Source organism: Ischnura elegans, chromosome 3, assembly GCF_921293095.1.
Source record: "Ischnura elegans chromosome 3, ioIscEleg1.1, whole genome shotgun sequence".
Lineage (NCBI taxonomy): Eukaryota > Metazoa > Arthropoda > Insecta > Odonata > Coenagrionidae > Ischnura > Ischnura elegans.
The window spans coordinates 6,249,032-6,272,859 of record NC_060248.1 but is presented as its reverse complement, the minus strand read 5'-3'; the positions used below and the strand labels follow the sequence as shown (position 1 = coordinate 6,272,859).

Here is a 23,828-nt window from a genome sequence, read left to right as displayed (position 1 = left end):
AGCCCCCGTGCCTCCCCTAGATCCACTTATCCCCACCCTCACTTATAAATTGGACACACTGGTGGATCTCAATGCGTAGAGTGAAGTGCACCATTGACCCAGCCAGCAATGGCTCCCACTGAAGTCTGCACTCAAGGTGGGAGATCAAGATGGCGAACGAGTTAAGTAAATTTTTCCGGTTATTCTTGAGGCATAGAAGAAGAGAGAGTTCACTAGGTTTTGGTATGGTAGATGGATGAGGGGACGGACAGCAGAGGTTATTTGTACCGTGAGGAAACCAGGCATTGGCATAAGCCTACTCTTAGCAAAAGGGGAACAGTGCCGCCGCAGATGAAGTGACACAGCGCTCAGATGCAGCACAACTTAGAGAGATTGGGCAGTCTCTTAAAAATCCCTCCCACCGCTGGGATTAGAACCCATCCCCACAGGGTAGGAAGCTACCACACCAACCCAAACCCCATAAAACATAACATCAAATGCAACATTATAATAAGGAATCAACAATTCATTTGGTTTTAACTGATTATGAAAAACCTTGAAGATTACTGATCAGTCAGATAAGAGCATGGAGCTTTCACTTGGATGTTCCTGCAGGTTTTGTGAACTTGTTAGCTGGGGATTTTGACTGCCTTGAAGTTTCTATCATATGTGTGATAAACTCTTTCCAAATGTTCCGCTACACATTAGGATAGATCGGAAAAATCGATTTTTTTCAAATCCATCAGGCCCAATGAAAAAAGTTGTGGAACTGATCAAAAATAATGCCTAAAAATTTGAAACCTCAAATGGTGAGCCTGACCCTCGCTCAAATGCCATTTTTTAGGTAAAGGGTCAAAAATAGGGTGATTTCCCATTATTTTTTTATTGCCTAAATCAAAAGATAATTACTCCTGGAGTACGTATTTCTCGCTTTTAGATTTTTAAATGACGATATCTATTTTTCGCGATTAAATGAAAAGTGAAAACTTTCAAGCACACGAAAATGCAACGGCTAAGTATGAATGCTGGGAAAACTCCGTGTAACATAGTTCTGGTTCCCGCTGCTGCGAGTGAGGTGACCTTGGGGCGAGGCTCTGAGCGCTGATACGATGCAGGATGCTAGCAGGTAGGAGAGTACCATGCTAGCTGGTAGCACTTGGCTTAAATAAGGATTATTAATACCTTATCAAACGAGGAAAACTTTCCGACCTTAGCCAGTTTTAATAAGTTATTATTAAGACATGTTTCCCTGAACTCTGTGCCTCATGCGTGCATTGGTAATCTCAGGCGATGTAAAACTCCTATCCACTCGTATAGAAACTAGGTCCCTGTGACGTCACGTGGAGTGGCATCGCATGGGTGCCAATCTGGCCTTTTTCAAATGAGGTTAAAATTGACCATTGCCATTCGTCTAAACCGGTATTTCTAAAACCAAATAATTTTTATATTATGAATACATACACTAATGGTGGGTAACGAATAGCAATCAATACCTTTCGTTTTCATTGATGAAGGAAACTACCCTATTGAAAAAATTGATATTTTATGGTAATACCCAAAGGATTTTTTGGAGATAATTGAATTCACAACTATGTTTCTCCCGTAGTTGTTGCTACACATGGTAAGAGTATGTTTTCCGCAGCTGAAAAGTTTGATGGCCTCAGTGCGGTGTGGAGGGAGCACTTGCCTGTCGGAGGTGATGACGCAAGCAACAGGGCTCTCAGGCTGTTGGTCCATCAGAGGGCAGTACTTGGAGGCACTTCCCGTGCCATCCGTGCGGCCCACCACGCAAAGACGAACTACAAAACAAAGGAAAAAAGGTAGTGTTGACTCAACCATAAATCATAAACATTAACAATCCTCTCACATCTTTCACAAAAGCTTGAGTTTCACATTTCCATACAGAATCAAAACACTCACTCACTCACTATAAGTATAAGGGTCTCAGCATTTAAATTTATTATAGCCTTGGGTCAAAAGCACAATAGCACCACTGGCGCAGCGAGGGAGCGAGTTTTTGGGGGTTAAAACCCCTCCCCCAAGAGCTCACAGAAATTTTTAAGTTTAACCCGTTTTACTTAATTGGATTGATATTTCTAATAGAACAGTGTAAGGATTAATAAAATATCCCTCAGAAAGCCGTAAAACTCACCATTTTGAACCATTTATCTTAAAATTCCGGAATTTATTAATCTCTCACCTACCGCTCCATACCCCCCACACACACACGTACATTAGTTGCACCTAAACCCACCCCCACGCCCCCTGCCATAATTCCTAGCTGCGCCCCTGTTATGCACTAACTTGTGGCATTGTGTGTATGGCATTACAAAACAATTGTCATTCCATTGACAATTGTCAACAACAAAAGAGATGATTCATTCACGGTTCCAGTAGTAGCAAAACTGATACAGATTTGGGATATCTATGGGGGCAATTCCGAAGCATGGCAAATGATGTTTCCTCCAAGGAATTAATGCACTTTTATTGCGCTCGCAGGCGACCCTGCAAAGGTACACTGATCGCCTAGCCAGGTACCCAGTCATAAGTGAATATCGCATGCGTCATAAATGCGATGCACGTGAATGAATGCGACATACGCGCGATGACAGGACTTTTATGATATTTAAACCACAAATTTGCCTTTTTGATGGCAAATTTCGTAAATTAAGTGCCGAGCACTGTTTAACAATCGCTCATTGGCTGGGACTCCTTGGGCGCAGGAATGCTACACCGCCATTAAGGCAGTGGCGGATACAGAAAAAACTCAAGGGGGGGGGGGGGCGCAACATATCTTGAATTTTCTTTAATTTTATCGTTATAAAAGATGATCAAGTCACAGGCAGAGTATATGAAAATTTTATTTTAAGTGATTATAAACATGTAAAAGACAACGCCATCTTATGATATAAAAAAGTTACAATAGGGAAATTGCATACTTTTTATAAACAGTATGCTGATATACTACAGTAAACACTTAGTGCCGCAATATACTTTTTTCCGCTTAAAATTCAGTTTATACCCTAGAAAATGACTCCCAAAAGTCGCCCGAGTTTCGCGGGCTAAAAAATACCGCCCCCACTAATCTTTGGCTGTGACGTCATAGTTCAGTACGAGTCCAAGATCCAAGCCCAGTAACTGCAGGTTTGGAAGAGCCACGTTGCGTTTAAAGGAGAACATGGGTGAAATAAGGAAAAATTACAAGTGGTGCATTGTTCCTCTGTGCAATAACACCACAGAAAAAATTTTCGTGTGCATTCCCACGGAGGAAATGAGAAGAAAAGCCTCGATGCATGCCGTCTGTCGGGATGAGCGTTACGGAAAAATAAGAGTATAATAAACGGAATGATAAACCCTTGTGCTATGTGAGCGAAGATAAATTTAATATAAATAATATTTCCATATTTCATTGACTGAATAACTTGAAACTGAGATTTTTCGATTATTCGGCCGCCGTAGAATAAAAACTCAACTTCCAAACAAAAATCGAGATAGGTGTTTCTCGATGGTTACGATCGTTACGATGGACTCAAATTATTAAGGCACTTGTTTAATTTCAGTTACGGAAGGACATAGAAAATTCCATGATGTTTAAAATCAAGGGAGGAAATATGAAAATATAGAGCAACGTTGATCCTCATGCATTCGAGTGCCAGCCAAGAAGACAGCGTTTTTTTCTACTGTCGGCGTCAAAATGATGTGCCGCTGTACTTTGCAAATTTATATCCTGGCTTCACTGCATGGTATAATAATGAACTATTCGTCATTTTAAAGGAAATTTTATCCTAAATTCTGATTTATTTTATTACAAAAAATTTCAAAAATGTAGACACGGCCAGTGCAATAAATGACTCCGCGCACCGAAAAATTAGCCGTTTTGTCAACTTCATGAACTTTGCAACTCAACCTAGGGAAAACTACTACGTCTACAGCATTCGTCTTCCACATTAATTTACACTCATCAGTGCGGATTAATAAAATGACTTTTGGGTATTTTTAGAACTTATATTTTGTTATAAATTAATGAAAATATTTAAACATTATCTTATCCCATTGTTTACCCCGAAGGATAAAGGAAGTTATAGATGGAAAAAGAATGGAATCCAGAGGTGGTCACAAAAAATGAAATGCAGCATTCTTTGATTTTATTCTACGCCGTTGCTTGCTTTTCAGAAAAAGTTGAGTCACAAGAGGAATGTTCCGCGGCCCTTGATTTGGAAACTGTGGAGATAGAGGAAGACGTGTGGATCAGCAATTTCCATTTAGTTGGTTGTCAGGATAAACCAAGGATCCATTTAAAGGTTGTTAGGACATCGTATAAAGATAGGATCCTGATGTGCACCACAGGGGAAATGGGGTGTTTGAGGGAAAGTCAAGCCTAAAGTTGCCCAAAGAATGTGCAGTTCTATGCTGCTCTTTCCCCAGTTAAAACCAAATAGAAATTGGATTGGGATGATATTTTCACCACGGGTTCCAGTGATAATGAGAGTGCAGGTGATCATGGTCATCGTCGAAGGTCATCCCTCTAGGATTTCCGATACGGAATTTTTAAGTGACAACCGATCGCAATGACGATGAGCTCGCCTTTAGAGTAGGTTTCAGATATATCGTGAGAAAAGCTCCCAAAATGTATTAAAGACTCTGTTTGGAAAATATTCACATTTTAATGCTAATTTAGGAAGGATTTCATTACAAAAGTAACTTATTAACACCTGAAGACGTTGTGTTTATTATATTTATCGAAGTGCGATTGACCGATTCTTTCTGCAGAATAGGAAGTGGCTTCGGGGTTTTTAGTCACAAGATGGTAGATTGTGTTGGAAGTTCGTCTATATTATCGCTACTAAATTGAAACATTAATAGTCTGGCTTCCTAAGAGCTTCCTGTTGCCCTCCAAGCAAGGTATTTTTAAGTTGAAAGTATCATCGACAGCTTCGAGGTGGAAATAAGTTCACCATAAGACACTACCGGACTGCCAAAAGAATCCACATTTCACATGAGTATACGCTTTCGCCAATATTATACGCAAGTCTCACTTTGTTATGAACTATAAAACATTTCAGATGCACATCAGCTACCTTTCCATTTCTCGGCATCGACTTTCCGCGCCGACGAAGTCCACAGTTTCATTAAAATACCCTGTTATCATGATGGAATCAGTAACAGGAAGCTTGCTAGGATCAGCCTAAGAATAACCGTATTCCTTCATCTTTACGCAATCTATCGCTTTTCATGATCGTTAAACTACACTAATGTTATAGAATTTCCACTTTCCGATGCTGTGCTGAGATTAACGCGTTTTCTCACAAAAACTTATTTTTCTTTCAATGGAAGTCTAGAACAAGATCTCAAATTTAAAATTTCCTCTAGAAGTAGTAGAAAAGAAACCTTAGATATTGTCCACTTCAAGTCAACTTATCGCCAAAAATTTGATTCTCATCATTTGCGGGGGGAGGTGGGGAGCTTTGGAGGTTACACCCCCACCCTCAGAGACAGAGAAATTTTTAAGTTTAATCCATTTTACTTAATTCGATTGATAATACCAAAAGAATAGTTAAAGGATTAATAAAATGTGCCTCAGCAAGCCGTAAAACTCAATATTTTGAACCATTTATCTTAAAATCCGCAATTTCTTAATCTCCCACCTACCGCTTATCCTGATGGGTATTCCATACCCCCACACGCCCCGGTATTAGTTGCACCTAACCCTCCCCCAGCCTTAATTCCGAGCTGCGCTCCAGATTCTCATAATAACCAATTAAGAATATTTAATCGGCGTTTCTAGTTTCCATTTCCAAATTCTGCCACGCCGGCGCTACGAACGCAAGCTGGTTTTAAAAAGTGTCTTCGGCGTAAAGTCCGGGAAGTCTTCGGACACTAATGTTCCTCCGTTTTAAATATTTCAAAAGCTGTAGAGAATAAATCACAAAGCCCAAATACTAGCCCGTTTTGGCAATAAATAGTGATAAATATAGCATTCAAGGTTATATTGACGAAGTTTAAAGTTTATCTGAAGAATTTTATGGTTTTACGATGAGTGAGAATGATCAACAATTATTGAGCGAATGCAACCCGCGTGTCACGCAAATCGTCCGACTGGGGTGGGACGCGCTCACTTTTGGGGCCTTTTCTCGGGAACCACCGCTCAAAATTCGAAAATATTTTAAATGCAGCATGTCAAATGTACAATGTATCGTTGGTTACCATAGAAAATCAGTTGAAAAATACCAGCGCCTTCTTATCGCCATTCATATAGGAAAAATAGCCAAAGTGTCCAAGTCTCTCAACTTCGAGTGCGATGCAGCACGTCTTCCCTTTATGCATTGCAATAATGTTTTACAGGATGTTTTTTTTGCACCAGATGGCATAACATGAGGGAGTGTCCCAAAAGAAATTCGAAAAATCGAAAATTAAGGATCACCCTAGGGTGTACAGATACATTAGATAGGGCTGATGAATGATGGGGTAAAATCATAAGTTATAAGCAACAAAAGCTCCTCCAGAAATGAAAATGTAGTATCAGAAAGAAAAAAACAGTGTCTCAGGCTCAGCATCACCAATTTCCAATAATTTTTTTCTATTCCATTTAAGCAAGAGACACTTCAGTTGTGTCATAATAAACCAATATCTATGTTAGTCGTCAAATGCCGTAGCATCAAAAAAATACATAGCTGATCTTATTATTGAGCACCGAAGCTGATGCAGCGATAGGAAGTGAGAGTTAGTGGTCGAGTGAAATAGCAGATGCAGAGGCATTTCCAAAGTCTTCATCGAAATGTTGAAAGGACTGAATGAAGAGGGCACGAGGAGGAGGAGTGTTTACAGCTGCAAAAGAAGAGATTTTAAGTAGAGCTGAGATTGGTCCAGATAACGCCTTGGAAGGTGAATGGTGTTCTATCCAAAGCTCGTCAAAAAGGATTTTTATATGGGCATATAACAGGCCAACTGACTCGAATATGAATACAGATTTGCACTTAGAAAGACAGGCCAAGCACTACACGAATATAAATAATAAATAAATCCATTGTAAAATTATAATAGGTGTAGATTCATAAAAAGTCGAAAGATTTTAGCGGAAACCAAAACGTTTAAGATACTTGGAATGATTTTCGCAGTTTCACTCAACAAGCCTAGGATAACAACAATGAATAGAAAACAGATAAAAATTATTGATGTCCGTAAATGTCTGAAGCGACAAAAAACTTGTATTCCAAAATGAAAAACGCCAATAAGGATCTCCCCGAAGAAGAACGTAAAAGATTATCCGAGAAATATGAGAGAGCGAATTAAAAAAACAAAAACGGCAATAAGAAGAGTATTAATGGAATTTAAGACTATAATATTTAGTTTAAGTTTAGAAGATGATCCGAAGCCATTTTGGTCTTACATGTGGGAGGTTCAAGGCAATAAATCTACGGTGATGTAGGCAGTGGCGGATACAGATGGGGGCACTGGAGTCGCGCCCCCCCTCTTGTGGGGCCGCCAGTAGTGCTAAACATTGCAGAACCACAATTTTAACTTTTTTTTATATCATAAGATGGCATTGTCTTGTATTTTTACATAATCACTTCAATTAAAACTTCTTAAACATTGCATGTGACTTGATTATTTTTTATTACGATAAAAGTAAATGTAACTCGAGGTATCTTTTGCGGCCCCCCCCCCCCCCCTTTGAGTTTTTTCTGAATTCGCTACTACTGGATGTAGGCAAACTGTGATTTAGAGGAGGGATACGGTCACTGAAGGACGCAAGCTTCACATGCAACTGGTAAGATATTGCATTTGACGCAGGGATATCATTCAAAATACGGATTGAAAGGAAGCTTTTCTTGGGATAACTAGCGAAATCACGCGTGCGGCTAATGCATTGCACCCATTGAATGGATGAATTCTTTTGCGCGCCATCTTTAATTAGGATAATAGAAACGCAAAGTCGATTAACCGAGAGAAAATAAATGCACTGATGGCTAGCTGCACAATAATGAGGTGGAGGATCGTGATAAACAAGAGAAATTTCTATCGGTTACGGCGACAAGCCACGAGAAAGACAGTGGCATTCGTTTAGGAAGGCGGAAATTCGGGGAATACGACGGTGGACTTGATGCAGAAGAATAACGACCTATAATTTTTTCCACACTATCCGTGTAATGAGAATCGAAAACACAGAAATAAAGATTTTTGCGGGAAACAAAATTTCCCCATACAAATTTCATAACGAAAGCAGTGGTTAATAGGCATTAAAGTGGTCAGGAAAAATGTTTAATTGCCATTCAATGGCGATGAACAATTGTTTCTCTCGGGCTAACACCAAACGTCCACTTTCACAAATTCAGAGGCACAGCGAGGGGGGAGGGAATAAACCCCCCCTCCCCCCGGAGCTCAGAGAAATGTTTAAGTTTAATCCATTTTACTAAAGCGGATTGATATAACTAACAGAATAGTGTAAGGATTAATAAAATATGCCTCAGAAAGCCGTAAAACTCACCATCTTGAACCGTTTATCTAACAATTACGCAATTTATTAATCTCGCACCTACCGCTTATCCTGGTGCGTATACCATACCCCCAAGCACCCCGGTATTGGTTGCACATAACCCCCCCCCCCCCTCCCCAAGCCTTAATTCCTAACTGCGTCCGTGCTCACAATTTATATCCCACAGCATTACCAACTGATTACCGACTGAATTCCATCGAGTCCCACTCAAATTTTTTACGTCATTGCACCGGATCAAACCAGTCCTAAAGGGTCAAAAAATCAAATTGAAAAGTAACAAGCTGTCGCATTAGTTGCAGTGATATTGCGGCGCATATTTCGTATATTTTACACTCTTTCCGTCCAATTATAAGAATAAATCGTCAATTTTAACCAAATGTACCTGGACAGATCGGCCAAGTCATGAGGGGAGGTAAGTTGAAGTTCTGGAGGCGGATTTTTTTATCTAGCACGGGCTGTACACAATTCATGTAATATTGAACATTTACCAAAAAACCGCATACTTTTCCCATACATGTTGTTGTATTAAAGTATTGCGGGAGATGGGAGTGTAGTTCAAACTTTCCTCCTTTGAGTACTACAGAAAATTACGACACTCCATTTCCGAACTGCGCCGTATGTTCAATTCGTAGCAATACTTCTGAATTCGACTGTACATACAGTCCCCATGATATATGTGCCGAGGTATGCTGCCTTGGCCATTTTGCATGCAATACTACATCTGTGCTAGGCGATGCATTTCTTACGAGGGTCGTCTATCTCTACATCTATGTAATACCCTGCGAGCCACCACAGGAGTGTTTGGCAGGGGGTGATCAATCACCAGCATCCTATAGGATCCTCACATGCACACAACGCACCGTCATAAAAACATCATGCGATTTTAATAGCAATATATACGTCCACATTCATGCAAAGGCTGAACTTGCCGACGGTTGGTAAGTCCTGTAGTAAATCCATGCGAGGTTGGGACAGTGGAAAAATAAAAACATGCCAAGAGTCGACTTGGCGAGCGACGCCATTAAATTTATTAATCGAGACACCGTTTATTATTATATTTGTATTAGTGCGAGGAAAGATTTAAAGAATTACATCATAGATTTATTCGGTTTCTACGTCTATTTCCTAAATTTTCTTCTTGAAATTACGTCTACCGCAGTACTATGGTAAATAAAGGATATTTATCAAACTTTCCGAGTAAAAAATTTCTCCCATACAATGTAGTAAATTTAGCGTACACTTTTCTCTTCGCTCCATTACATATTCCCATCCTAACTATCCCAACAAGTTGAAAACGCTACACTTTTTATCGTTACAACTCATCACGAATCTGGCATCTATGCACTACATTTATATCTACAATCAGTCCAACTTCATAAGGGTCCCAGCACAAGCGGCATTCCCCAACTGAGGCCTTGTATACTGCATAGTCAGGTAGGTTGACTCTTTCGCCTTTCTATTACACTTATCGAGAATTCTCATTACAAATCCCAGTTTATAGTTGGCATTCCCGCATTCCTTGCGTACGAGTTAAGGTCCCCACGAAAGATCCCAGTGAATGGTGTCCCTTATCTAAGTTAAATATCCCCAAGTTGATGCTGTGGATGGCATCAACACACAGGAGACAGATGAATTGAAATATCTGGGAGTAGCGTTAGCTTCGAATCTAAATAGGGGGTAGCGCATTTAAGAAATTTGTGTAAGAGCACTGAAGAAGCCAGGATTCGTCAAAAGAACTGTGGGAAGGAAGGTTTTCGGAATAAAAAAAGAGAGGCGGTATTTCGCACTCGTCCGGCCACTCCTTCGATTGCATGTAGCCGCGTTTGCGAGGACGTGGGATCCGACGCAGAAAAAGACAATCCGTGAATCACTTACTGTTATGCATTGCCTCTCGGCGATAATGCTTCTGATATGCAAGAGTCATTTGTGTATTCAACAATTATTTCTAAACATAAGTTGTTAATCTGGTGAAATAAATACAAACTTACATTGAAGCAAGGGCGTACCCAGGATCAAAACTAGGGGGTGGGGGCTAACAGAGGCCATTCAAGTCGTAACACACAAAAGGATATGAAACAAAAATTTAAAGAAAATTATAACAGCGAATTATTTTCTCGGAAAAAAATATTTTTATTTTGATTATGTATAATACTAATATCACTTTTTTTAGATTTCAAGGAAATTTGTTAAAAAAATTCGTTTTTAAATAATGTTACTTTTGTTTCTAGGGGGGGGGGGGGAGCTTGCCCCTCCTGCCCACCGCTTGGTACGCCCATGCTTTCAAGGGCCGGATTTTCACGGAATTTAAGGAATACGAACAACTTATTTCTTAGGCGTAGCATCCTGGTCATCATATTTCAGGAATATTCCGACGTATTTCCCTCCGCCACTTCCTTCAAGCTCAATCCTGTCGCAATGATACGCTTTTAAATGAACAATGAAACGGACTTTTTACATAAAATGTTTATCCCTACATTGGTTCCTGCCATCTTAGACTCCATTCAATACATTTTTAATCGATAGTAAGATTTACAATGGATTTACAAATCTTTTACTGTTAAACGGAGGAAATTTCGGGTCATCTCTGCGACCATCGAATAATATTCTTACCGTCGCTGTATCGTTTGGTGTACACATTAACCAGGTGGAATTCTCTCCGCCACAGCACTGAAATATTGTCCGAATCACATTCCCAGCCTGCAGCCTGCAATTTGTTCCAGAACATCATGCCAAAGAGAAAGTATTTCACATGAACATGCGCAGAGATTCCATCTGCACACAATTCCCTGATGAAAAAACGTAGTTCTCATATATATTTGAAATGAAAAATACATTCTCCATCATTAGATAGGGTATTCGACCATCGATACAAACTGTTTCTAGATAATGCGCCGAAAACAAACGGAGCGAATGAAATATTATAATTTGCGAAGTGACACCAAAATCGGATGTTTCATTCACACTCACTATCACTATGTGCTTACGCCGTGATTATCTGTCTGCCTAAATAGATTCGCGCGTGGTAAATAAAGCAACTAGGAATCAACTACGGACTGATTTCTGTTTTGAGAGAACACCAAAAAGGACTCTATGGAGTCGGCTCCTGAGCGGGCGACCCGGGATCGAAACTCTCACATGACACTCTTTTTTCCACAATTTCTATCTTCTACAGATGCAATCGATACACCATAATTTTTACGATTTCAAAAAAAATCAACATCCTACGTCATGACTTTAATTTGAAATAATAAATACTGGATAAATACCGAAATAAATGTACTGTATAGAAAAATGCTGCATGTGTAGCAATGTGCGCGGAAGGAAAGCTGCCGAGTGAGCAGTAGTAATCAATCCTGAGTCGCAGTGGCCATAGTAGTACTCTTGAAATGCGAGTGATATAGGTACGGAATGGCGTCTCCGTTTACCTCGGGTAGTCTTGGCGGATAATAGGAATGAGGCGTAACAACCTGATCTCCATCCCCAAAAAAATGACAGTCGAAATTACACTGGAACAAATGAAGACGCACTGATTCAAACGAAAGAAAGTAAGGGGAGCAGTGACGCCATCATGACGTCTAGCGGTCATAGGGAGAGGAGTCCAGATTGGAGCATTTGACCTTTAGGGGAGAGCGGCATTTGACCCTATCAATCCGAATCGCTCATTCAGAGTGCACCCGGAGGCGGGACGCGAAGATTTGGGGGGGGGGGGGGTGCAGGCGAGATGCACGCACGGATTTATAATACATGCCATGGTACACCACCTCCTTACATTCCGGTGGTACTTATGTGCACGGTGCGCGGCAAATTTAACACTGAACAGCAATAAATCGGCCCACTTTTGTCCATCATATACATTAATGATCTCTGCTCCCGCATTAGCAGTAAAATACGTTTATTTGCTGACGACGCTGTCATCTATCGCGAAATTGGTGACCACTCTGACTATGAAATTCTATCATCGGACTTAAACAACGTTCATTTGTGGAGCCAAGAGTGGGGACTCGAACTTAATCTGAGCAAATGAATGATGGTACATTTCTTGTGGAATTCGTCCAACTATAACCATGTTTTTTCTATGGATGGTATTAACATGAAGGCAACAGACGAAATGAAGTACCTGGGAGTTACGATAACCTCGAACCTCTCGTGGGGAACACAAACAAGGAATATTTGCGGCATAGCCCTGAAGAAATTAGGATGCGTCAAGCGTATTGTGGGAAGATTTTCGGATGAGAAAGTAAAGAAAAGTGCAATTTTGAACTCGTCCGACCGCACCTTGAATATGCAGCGAGCGTATGGGATTCCATGCAGAAAGACTTAATCCGCGAACTGAATAAAATACAAAGGTAGGCTGCGCATTTCGTCAAAAACTGCTACGGGCGTACAGACAGTGTTACCCAGATGTTAAGCGAATTAGGCTGGGAGCCGCTGGAGACTCGGAGGCTGCGCGCTAGGCTTAGATTGCTTGAACAATTGAGAATGGATATCTTTAAGAGCGACACGGAGAGCATAGTATTAGAGCCGTACTATATATCCAGGTCCGAAAGAAGCGATAAATTAATAGAGTTATTTTGCCGAACGGATAGACATGGGAGTTTGTTTTTCCCCCGAACCGTAAAGGACTTTAATAAACGCTAGTCCCAACCTCGTTAGAGCACTTCATTTTTTTTCAGTTGTAAACGTCTGGTGTTCTAACACCTCCCGCTACACGCCTTTTAGGCGGCTGGTTTCATGAAGGTGGTTCTTTTCGAGTGACTCTAAAGAAACGTGGTCAAATGGAGGCCTGGCTAAGTCTATTCTTCTGTAGGCATGACAAACTTACATGAATGAAATAGCGTCAAAGGCAAAGAGGAAGATTTTGTGGGTTTCAGGTTTCGTGGGCGGATGTACTTTCAAAATTTTTAGGACAAAGTTTGTGCCGCCACTACTGCTTTTAGAGGAAAATTAGTTTCCCCTATCTACTTATGCTGACATTGGCTACGCATCGCAAATATTTCGCTAGTGCGCGAAAATACATGCACTCAGAGGGAGAAATTACTCATTGCAATTGCTCACCGTCAAACCGCCGTCTCTCCACGATGAACTTCCCTTTGTTTTATCTCCATTGCTTCACAGATGAGTTTGAAATATATCCTTAAGCAACACTACACGATATCTTCGAACATTGATGGCGACTGCTTGTCCCCGAAGCCTTCACATGTTGCTATGGCATACTTATCTACCATCATTATTGTGCGATGCGTTACGTTTCGCCGCGCAGTGTTTCTGAAAACATTGGCACATTCCATTTAATAAATGACAACATGGCCACAAATGACGTTAATCACTTTATTCGCGGGGAAAGAGCCTTTGACCTCCGTATTACCTTTGGAGGCCAATTAGTGAATAATACGGGTATTTGGACAATACCAATGACTTGGCCACCCTATAAAACCCATGGATCGACAAATTTGTTGGTATGCTATTCTTTTCACCGCCCTTATGGCCTTGACGGTGACCTTACTGGGTCAACAGTTGAATTTTCGTAAAGAAAAGTGTTATTTTCGGGTTTCTCGTGTCCGAAAACCTAGAAATTGTCATCTTGGTCAATGTAATTCAGACTTTTTTCTATCTCGTTTTATTTAAACATTGAAACCCCATCAGGCAAATTCAAATGTTTGGTTTTGGCCCACATTGTGAGGTCAAAAGGTCAAAAATGTAGCATTTTTCTTACACTCAACAAAACGTTGGACCTTTCCCCATAAATGTGCCAATTTTCATGAATATTGCTTGATGAAAAGTTACTAAAATTACAGTTCAAAAATGACACAGGGCCTGTGGGACAGTCTATATAACATTAATTCTCTGCGGAACTTGTGGATAAATATAGACGCACGGCAAACTTAATATGCACCTTATCTTTCGAAAGTTTGCCATGAAAGCAAAATAAAAACCCAAAGTGCAAGTAAATAGCAATAGCAAAATGTGAACGAAAGAATGGGGCTACAGATGAATGAGGGAATGAACGAAATGCATTCGGGAAACGGGACACAAGGTCAGAACTCGATTGGAGAGAAAACGCCATTGGAAAAGGGGGAAGACGAGGAGGGCTCCAGCCGAATGGAAGCCACAGGAGTCGAAACCAAATCGAAAATTGAAGCTTATACCTACGTGGTGGAAGGTCTCCAAATCACCAACGAATGTCTTCCATTGCTAAAACCCACAAGACACGCTTTTGATGATCTACTGAACGATGAGTCATCGCTGATGCGGGACATATTTCAAAGGCGCAGAGTAATCCGCGAAGCCATGGAGATCAAACAAACAGATATTCAACATGGAGGGACATGGGTTAAAGGTGAGCAAAGCGCATGGAACCCAGTCAATTCCTCAACAATCGGTGCCGATTCAGATTCCCTCGATAACCAGCAACAATGGTAGTAAAATAGTATATTTGATTGCGAAATATTCAGTGAGAGTGGAATGTAATCATTTCCATTCGTAACTGGGATGGGTGCTGTGGAGGAAAATTACAATTCCTCTCTCGCGTTCTGTATTCCCCAAATTTGCATTGCAATTGCGAAATCCAAACAGGAAGGACGGACGGATTTTGGTGAATGAGTAGCGCGAGGGAGAAATTAAACGGGAGTGGAGTGTGCATCTTAAGAGAACGTGAAAAAATAAAAAAATCCCAGATCATGATATTTGCAAGGTCATTGCTCACCCAAAGGAGCAACGGATCGCTATGGTAACATCCGAGGGAGGGAAAATTTTTCTCTTTTTGACATCGGATATTTTATAGTCTTAGTATATAAATATGCGTGGATGTTACCAAGGATTCATTAGTTGTTAGCTGAAGAATACCGGAAACTTATGGTAGGTACTTAATGTGTAGTAATTTTCAAGTATGATTGTCTTGAAGAAGACTTTGCCTGCTAAAAACGTGTTCACATACTGTTATCATTATTTTACTCTAGTATCTAATTATTTTTATGGATATTGTCACAATCTACGTTTCGGAGTGAATCCTCGAATACGAATTATTTACATCGTTTGCCTTATTGTTCGCCAGAAGTCCACGGCATCCGATAGGGTAGTTGTATAGAAAACCTTTTTATCGCTTGAAATCATATTTTGGGCCATTTTAAATACATTCTTCGAGAAAAACACCGAGATTACGTGGATGTCATCATCGTGTGTGTTATGATTGTGATCTCGTATGACACATTTTGCGCTTTCTAATGTCAATTTCTTGAGTAATTACAATGAATTGCGAATATATGCATGTTGATTCCATTTGCATGTTGCTTCAACCAACTTTGCAATGATACGACTCGGATTTAACAGACTGTATCATTGTAAATTTGTGATATATCGATGAATGTATAAACATTGTCCCGTGATGAAAAAAAATTTACGTGGTTATATGGTGAATAATCCATTAAAATTTTCCTTGTGTCGAATTCCGCTAATTTGCCCTTTCCTTCCGTCTGAATACGAGATAGGTTCTTGGTAGTTCTATAATAAAGAAACCAATTTTTAAGTCCCGTAAGCTATGTGGTTAGTGTATTGATATAGTATCAGCACTGATTGAAACGACATTCACGAGGACTGGTAATGGTGCCAATCTGACCTATGTGATGATATATGTGATTCATTTGCATTCTTTCGAAATGTTGCAACAAGATGCATTTTTCATTGAGGCGGCACTGTCGGTGCCCATGAACGAATGCTCGCAAGGGTATTACTTTTCAGAATGAAGGTAGGAAATTGATAGGTATTTTCATTACAAAGCCATTATCTGCTGCTCACAAGGTGTATTTCGAGTTACGTAGAAAGTAAACACTATTTGCATGAATATTTTTCAATAACTGTGCATCGATCAATGCCCGCTTGTGATAAGAACGCGAATTAGAAGTATTTCGCAACGAGGCAACAGCCTATCCCACCGAAAAACTAATATTGTCATGCAATAGTGAAAAAATTTCCGAGGCATCGGTCGAGGTAAATGCAGGCAGTGATGGCCATCGGTCGTGATTGACGTAGATAGTGAATGACAAAGACCGTAATAGCCACATAGGTCGTGATAACCAGTGGCGTAGCTAGGAATATCATTCGTGGGGGGAGGGATGAGGGTGGATGGAGAAGGGCGACCTCCCCCCTCCACTTGGAAAATTTGTGTAAAAATAATATGCCTGCAAATACATTTTACACAATGTTGGCACTTAAAATTTGAGTTTTATTAAAAGGCCACGTTAAAATTTACTGTACGTCAAAACTAAACAATAGTTTTGAATATTTTTTTCTCTGAGGCTTTGGGGGGGATCTTATCTGGGGGGGATGGGGGAGAGCTTAGATCTATCCCCCTCACCCCCCCCCCCTCATAGTTACGCTACTGACTGATACCTATTTTAACTCTATGCTTGGCTTTTAATTGAACGACAGCTGTAAATATGGAAAGTGAAGGAATGAGCGATGGATAAGAGGGACGGTGGGAATCTCGTTGTGATAGTATGCCAAATGATGGGCCAATGAGAGATCACTCTTCTGGAACTCCCTGGAAACCTATCGCTGGAGCTGGAGTTGGGTTTCACTCCAAAGGGGACGGAAAACATTATGGTGTGACTATCAGGCTTAACGTGATCTGTTAGAGTTCTGGGGGGTGAATTCATCTCGTACTCTCTCTCAGCCAATAGTTGATCTACATCTGCTGCGATTAAAGGGTACACACCCGTACAATACAAATAGAGTCACAACAATCCATCATAAGTGGGATGTATGCAGAGTCGAATCCAACGCGAGTAAATCGACGATTAATATCGATATATATCGGCACGCGGATGAGCAAGACGGGAGTGTAAGAGGTCACGCCGGGGATCCGGCAAACAGATTTCACGTTAGACCGTAAAAGCACGACCGAGGATGAACCAACGACGCCAGAGAATATTCTGATGACTCACAATCTGCATGTTTCAGCAATATAACTGAGGATAGAAATGCGCGCACCACAACTGATCCACTCCGTCGTCGGGGAAAATTAATTTTAAGGAGCCAACTAGATCCCAAACAAATGACGGCCATGATGGGAAATGCGAAGTGGAGAGAGGTGGATCTCAAAGTTTTGAAAGCCACATGTAAATCGATTACATTACACACACAGTGGTCCAAGATAGCTAGTCACAGTTTTCTACAACTAACACAGGGATAAACACGTTTATGACCACTGTTTTCAAATTGTAAATGCGAAGAAATGCCTCAATTTTATTGTGAAAACTTGAGTGCAGAGTTGATACCCCCGTAAAATATCTCATTTACAATCTAGATCCCTTGACGCTCAAAATCACTCAATTGTCATAGCAGGCGTGCATAATGACACAATTGCCAATTTCGCAGACGGGGACTCGAAGCGTGTTGACTGCGAAAGCACGAATTTATCCACGTACCTTTTTGAGATGAGGGCGGGGAAGCGATAGCAGTGGCCTCCGCGAGGACCAACAGAACCGTCGCACAGAGAAGCAGCATCGCACGCCCGATAGTCTTCTTTTTTTTCTCACATTCACACGTCCGTCCCACCACGCATCGCTCCACTGACTGAATAAGAAAGAGGGACATAGCCTGTGACCTGCACCGAACCCCTCCCCCATTCTCCCGCTGCCTATCGAGTGGTCAAATGGCGCATCTTGTGTCCGACGCGTATCCTCTGGAATGCGAGAAGATGTGTGTATTAAACAGGCCACAACACTACCTCCAACACTTCTATTTATTTAGACTACGCGAAGCGTGGGTAATGTGCTTCCAATGGTATTCTCATGGCTGTGTAAAAGAAATCTAAATTGTTATATCTCGCGAACGGCTCATTTCACGAGCCAATTCGAATTCATATAAAACATCCATTCACTTTTGCAAGCAGTGGTATTAAGATATAATTAAACGCAATTATTACGAGAAAACAATTGAGAGTATCGTAGCTTCATACACGGTATTCTTGCGGCAGTGTTAGAGCAGGCGCGCCGACTTACAAAAAATATTGGGGGGGCCCTAACCGGGGATCTTGCCCTGGGAAATTTTATAAGTAGTGAGTTTTAAGTTTTTTAAGCATTTTTGAAGAGTCATATGATCAACATTAGAACACTGATAACTCGAATCTCGATATCTGAACACTCCGGGGAAAATCTACAAGCCTGACACATTATTTCCTCACACCCATAACGAATTTTTGAGGGGGCTCGGGCCCCTTCAGGCTCCATGGAGTCGGCGCCACTGCATGATAATATCACTTAATTAAATTCTTGAACTGGCTCCGCCCCCCCCAAAAGAATTATTGAGGGGGCTCGAGCCCCCTCAGGCCCCATGGAGTCGGCGCCTATGTGTTAGAGAAACATAAGCAATCATTAAAACATTCGCAAGGATTATTATTTGTGGACCAATACCCTTCCATTTAAAACTCCAATGTATTATTGTGTCGTAGGGGGAAGAAAACATAAAAAATGAGTTACGAGGATGGAATAGCAGACCATCCCACCCAGGAGTCTGCGGCGTAGCTAGGGAGTTTGGAGGAGGGGAATAAGGAGAGGAGCCTTAAATGTTATAAATATTGATATCAAACTGCTAAACACTCTTCGCCGCGTCGCACTCATTTGTTTTTGAACCTGATGAAAATTCGCCCGAAGATTTAACTAACGAAAATCAAAGTTCAACGCTGCCTTTCTCTATTCAATGTCGTCCCCTTGGGCTTCAAACACAGGAATCACACTCACGCAGAGGTTTCCGGTCGCTCCTGAACAGTAGCGGAGACAGAAAAAAAAACTCTAGGGAGGGGGGCGCAAAAGAGTTGCCTATACTTTTATCGTAATAAAAAATAATCAAGTCACAGGCAGAGTAAAAGCAATTTTTAATCAAAGTGATTATACACACATAAAAGACAATGCCATATTATGATACAAAAAAGTTACAATTGTGGTTCTGCAATGTTTGGCAATACGGGTGGACCCGCAAGGGGGGGTGGGGCGCCCCCCACCCCCATCTCTATCCTCCACTGTTCCTGCAGTCGTAATTCGAGAGGACAAGCCGTTGCCATGTCAACCTCGCGTAAATACGAGTCTGGTTCGTTCGCAGTCGATCAACTTCGTCATTGAGTTCTGGCCTTGCGAAAACTCACCCTGTAAATTGTAATTCAATGTAATGCAGACTCATATTTCATAAGACGCTATTTACTTACTTTGTATTTATGAATTTGCAGTGGCGCCGACACCATGGGGCCTGAAGTGGCCCGAGCCCCCTAAAAAAGTCTATATGGGTGTGAGGAAAAAATTTGTCAGACTCTTCGATTTTCTCCGGAGTGTCCAGATATCGAGATTCGAGTTATCATGGTTCTAATGTTGATCATATGACTCTTCTAAAATGCTTAAAAAAACTTAAAACTCACTACTTATGAAATTTCCCGGGGCACGATCCCCGGTTTGGCCCCCCCAAAAATTTTTTGAAAGTCGGCATCCCTGTTTATTTGAAGGCATAAAAACGGAAGTTGCACGAGGAATTTATTTCCAATCCCTTAAAATCAAGAGCGGTTCCATTGTCATTCGATGAATTAAGGGTTGTGTATGATTTGGTTTTGGTTGATGAATTTAGGTTGGAATTGTGGTTTTCCCGTGTTTGTATGCAGAAATTGACTGGGGTAAAGAATTAGAGGTCCAGAGGATATCGCGTTACTATGGAATTCTTACGCGTTTATTTATTTTTAGAAATACAGCTCCTGCCTTGCATTAGAGCAGTTGACTGTGGAGTGGATTTCGACCACCTATTTCGAGTCGTCCAGCCCCGCTTCGAGGCCCCTAACATTAGCTGCATGTGCAATGTGTCACGGCCTACTCCTCCTCCCTCTTTTCAGGGGAAAATTCCGCAGAGCTGAGCGAAGACCGAATATCGAGTCGCCCAAACTTAATAGTTTTCAATCGGGAAATTTTGGGCCTCTGCGTATGTGACGCTAACAGAATGATGAGCTTGCCCTTAAATTTTCCGATAGAATGTGCATTATATGTAAAAATGTTCTTAATATTATTATCATTTTTATCATGGCACTAATTTTAATTCAAACTCTTAGATATATTTGACAGTTATCGTCTTATGCTGTTTATTTAGTCGCTACTTTCACATTTTAATGACTTGCAAACATGATAGAGGTTTAGGAAGAGAATACAATTATGCGTGGGAATTTCGCATGTGTGTTTGTAGGGTATCTATGTTAATTTGAATAATAATTCACAAAATCCACTAATCTGATGCAGATTTATTTCGTTGTAAGTTCAAAAGACTTAATTACGAATCAAAATGTAGCCAATGATAAATGAGCTGCTCATTACCTTTACCTATCAATGAAGAGATTTTATTCTTACGATTACATGAATGACCATTCATTGAGATATTATCTTAATTTTCTGGCTGAATTTAAAATATTCTATATTCAAAGAAGAGTTCCTATAGAGTATTATGACCATCCCGTAAATTATAGTGCTTGGTCATTGTCCCAGCAAAAAAAAAACATTTCCAATGAGTCGCTCAATGCTTACTAAAGAATTTTCCTCATATAAAGCATAATATTTCCTTTTCACTTTCTTTTGAGGGATTTATTTCCGTGTTGGTTACATAATTGAAATGTGTATTAACGATGGTCTAGAGAAGTAGGCGACGTAAACAAATAAAAGTAAATAAGTTTAATTTTGGACTTTAAATGCTAAATATTAACTTTTCACATGAGAAACTGCCTCCAAAAGGCGCCTTTGGGGTGCCTTTGAGGTGCCTCTAGCAGGCGCTAGTGCCTTTTTCAAGACGCTGTAAAAGGTGCCTTTCAGTTGCCTTTATCAGGCACCTTTGCCTTAAACCTTTCCAAGACGCCTATCATCCTGAGAGCTTACGAAAAATGGCAGACGCATAAAATCTATTTGGAGTCTACGAGTAACTTAACCAATGGAAATTCGATGTAGTCCATGCATACACAATACGTATACAATGTTTTCATAAATTGCTGTTCCCACCAAGTGGGTGCAGGGTGAAGCCTGTTGTTGGCCTGCAAAAGGATCTGTTAGGCTGGTTTATTATTTGGTATATTATCTCTTGCCATTACCTATTGTGCGTTTTGATTATAAAATATATGTATATCATTTCAGATTCAAAATAAAAAGTACACTTTACACAAGTTACATTTCACAATGCGCTCCAACCTAGACGCAGGAAGCGTAAGAAGAAGGAAAGGAAGCGTTGGCCAAGCGAATCCAGCGAGGACTTAGATTAGAGAGGAGTTAGATGCATTATGGGAGAGAAAAAAAACGCTAGGAAAAAAATGTTAACTCTATGCTCCCCAAGACACCAATATGTAGTTATGTTAAAGCATGGCAGTCAAATTGCTAAGCAAAAGGTCTTTAATTTAGATGAATTGCCTGGCCTCTTGCTTGGAGAGAAAAATATGCGAGTGCATAGTGTTTAGAATTGGGTTTTCCAAGACTTAATTATAATGCTTTGCAGCCGCCCGCTTCCCGAGACAAGAATCTGACTTGCCGTCGCAATCGTTGAGTCCATTATATGTCTTATGAAGGAAATCGTAATGTGCCCTTGGAAAAATTGGAGCAATAAGACTAATAAGACATGCCAAATGTATGCAGTGTATGTAAGTGTAGACAACTGTAATTTCGTCTCACTTTTAGCGAATTATCCTCGACTACAGCTAAGTCTGAACAAATGTTCGCATCTTATCACAGCGTCGGGCGGTTGGACATCCACGTACATAGCTTGATAGGAGAGGTGGGGTGGCGAATTGGGGCAGGATTTTTCAATTGATAAGTAAAGTTGACACTTTATTTTATAATGTGGTGCTAAACACTTCGTGAAGCAAAGTGAAAAGCATAGAGTTTTTCTCTACATTATGTTAAAAATACGTTAAAAATAGGACATTTTAATTTTTACAAATGAAAGTCATAAAACATATCGCTAGAATAAAAAATTTCACGACACCGGATTCTAAAAAAACTCATTTTTGCCATGAAACGATTTAAATTAAGGCATTTTTAAACATTTCCCATCAGTAGCAAAAAAACTTCAGTCAATAAAAAAAAATGCGAAAAAATTTTGAGATCATTTTTCATTAAATTGACAGATGTCCACTGCTTTAAAAAAATGAGTCATAGACAAAATTATTTCAGTAATGTGGTCACTGATCATTCAATAACTTGAAAATATTATAGTTTTTCCAAATTAAAATGTGAAAAATTCATTTTTGGCCAGCTTTTTTCGATTTCAGCCCACTGTGCGCCGGTTTTGGGCCACACCACGGCTTGGGGGTCGGAGGGACACGATGGCCGGATACCCTGCCTTCGTGACTCCGACCCCCAAGGTCTTAGAAAAAGAGACCCCTTCGAACCTTTAATGGCGGACGCTTGTTTACCTTTTTCGGGTCGAGCTGGCGTTATGTTGCCGAAGTGAAAGGTTTAAAACAGAGACTAGTTATGCTATTGAGACTATTGCAAAGAGAAAGATAAAAATCCTGTCCACTCACAATCAGAGATGGGATACGAAGCTCCGAACGGTACCGCTATCTCCTGGGCAAATTCACCGCTCTACAAGTGCGCGATCCCGTGGTATCGCGCCGGTCGCATATTCCGTCTATGCGATCGCTTGTGCATGCTTGGGCTGGACGAAGTAAGCGTGGGGTGGGGGGGGGTCTGAGTTTGAAAATTTTTTCTTCTTCTATTTATTACCTGTTAATTATTACATTTATCACCAATACCCAATTATCATTATCATATATCCATTATAATCTTTCATACCTAAATCCAATCTCCAATACCCAAGTATTATTATATATTCATTGTAATCTGTTATGCTCATTTGCATACCAATTATACACCATTCCGCTTATTATATGCAACTTACGTGACGCAATACCACATGCCATGTTCAAATGGGTGTTGGGGGCAGACTCAACACGATGCGAGTGCGCACGCGCGTATTTGGTGAGTAACTCGCAGGTAGTTAAGTGGTGTAGCTGCCAACTACACTACCTGCGCTCAGGATCCTAGTCCGTCAATGCATTCGGTGCCGTATTTAGCAGCATTCATTTGAACTTCATGCCCTTTTCCATCATCGTTATCTTTTGCAACGCACACCCTGGATATATAACGACCAGCACCAAATGCAATACAGTATCAGCAATCGTGAGGAATAGATAGGAGAGGGAAATGAACTCCATAGACCATATAGTCTAGAATGTTCACATCCCTAATTATCCCTTATTTCCCCGATTAATTCGGATCGCTCTTCCTTTGCAAAGCCGTTTAAATTCGCGGCGAGTGGCAGCTGGACATAGGTAGAATACCATGTCCATTTT

The 23,828-nt window shown here is 40.6% G+C and overlaps 1 protein-coding gene across 5 annotated transcripts in view; it reads right to left on the bottom strand.

The window, feature by feature from the left end:
* LOC124155382 (transferrin) overlaps nt 1–23,828 on the bottom strand; it is a 47,329-nt gene that overhangs the window by 20,310 nt on the left and 3,191 nt on the right. For 4 of the 5 annotated variants that reach the window (XR_006864178.1, XR_006864179.1, XM_046529153.1 and 1 more), the window contains exons 1-2: nt 17,896–18,029; nt 1,667–1,778 (exon numbers count right to left, since the gene is read on the bottom strand). Coding sequence is in view for 3 of the 5 variants with exons in the window: in XM_046529153.1 (XP_046385109.1) it covers nt 1,667–1,778; nt 17,896–17,974 (191 nt within the window). In the remaining 2 variants the exon portion in view is untranslated. Of the gene's footprint in view, nt 1–1,666; nt 1,779–17,895; nt 18,030–23,828 lie in introns of those variants that run through there. The other variant, XM_046529154.1, reaches the window with a different exon arrangement.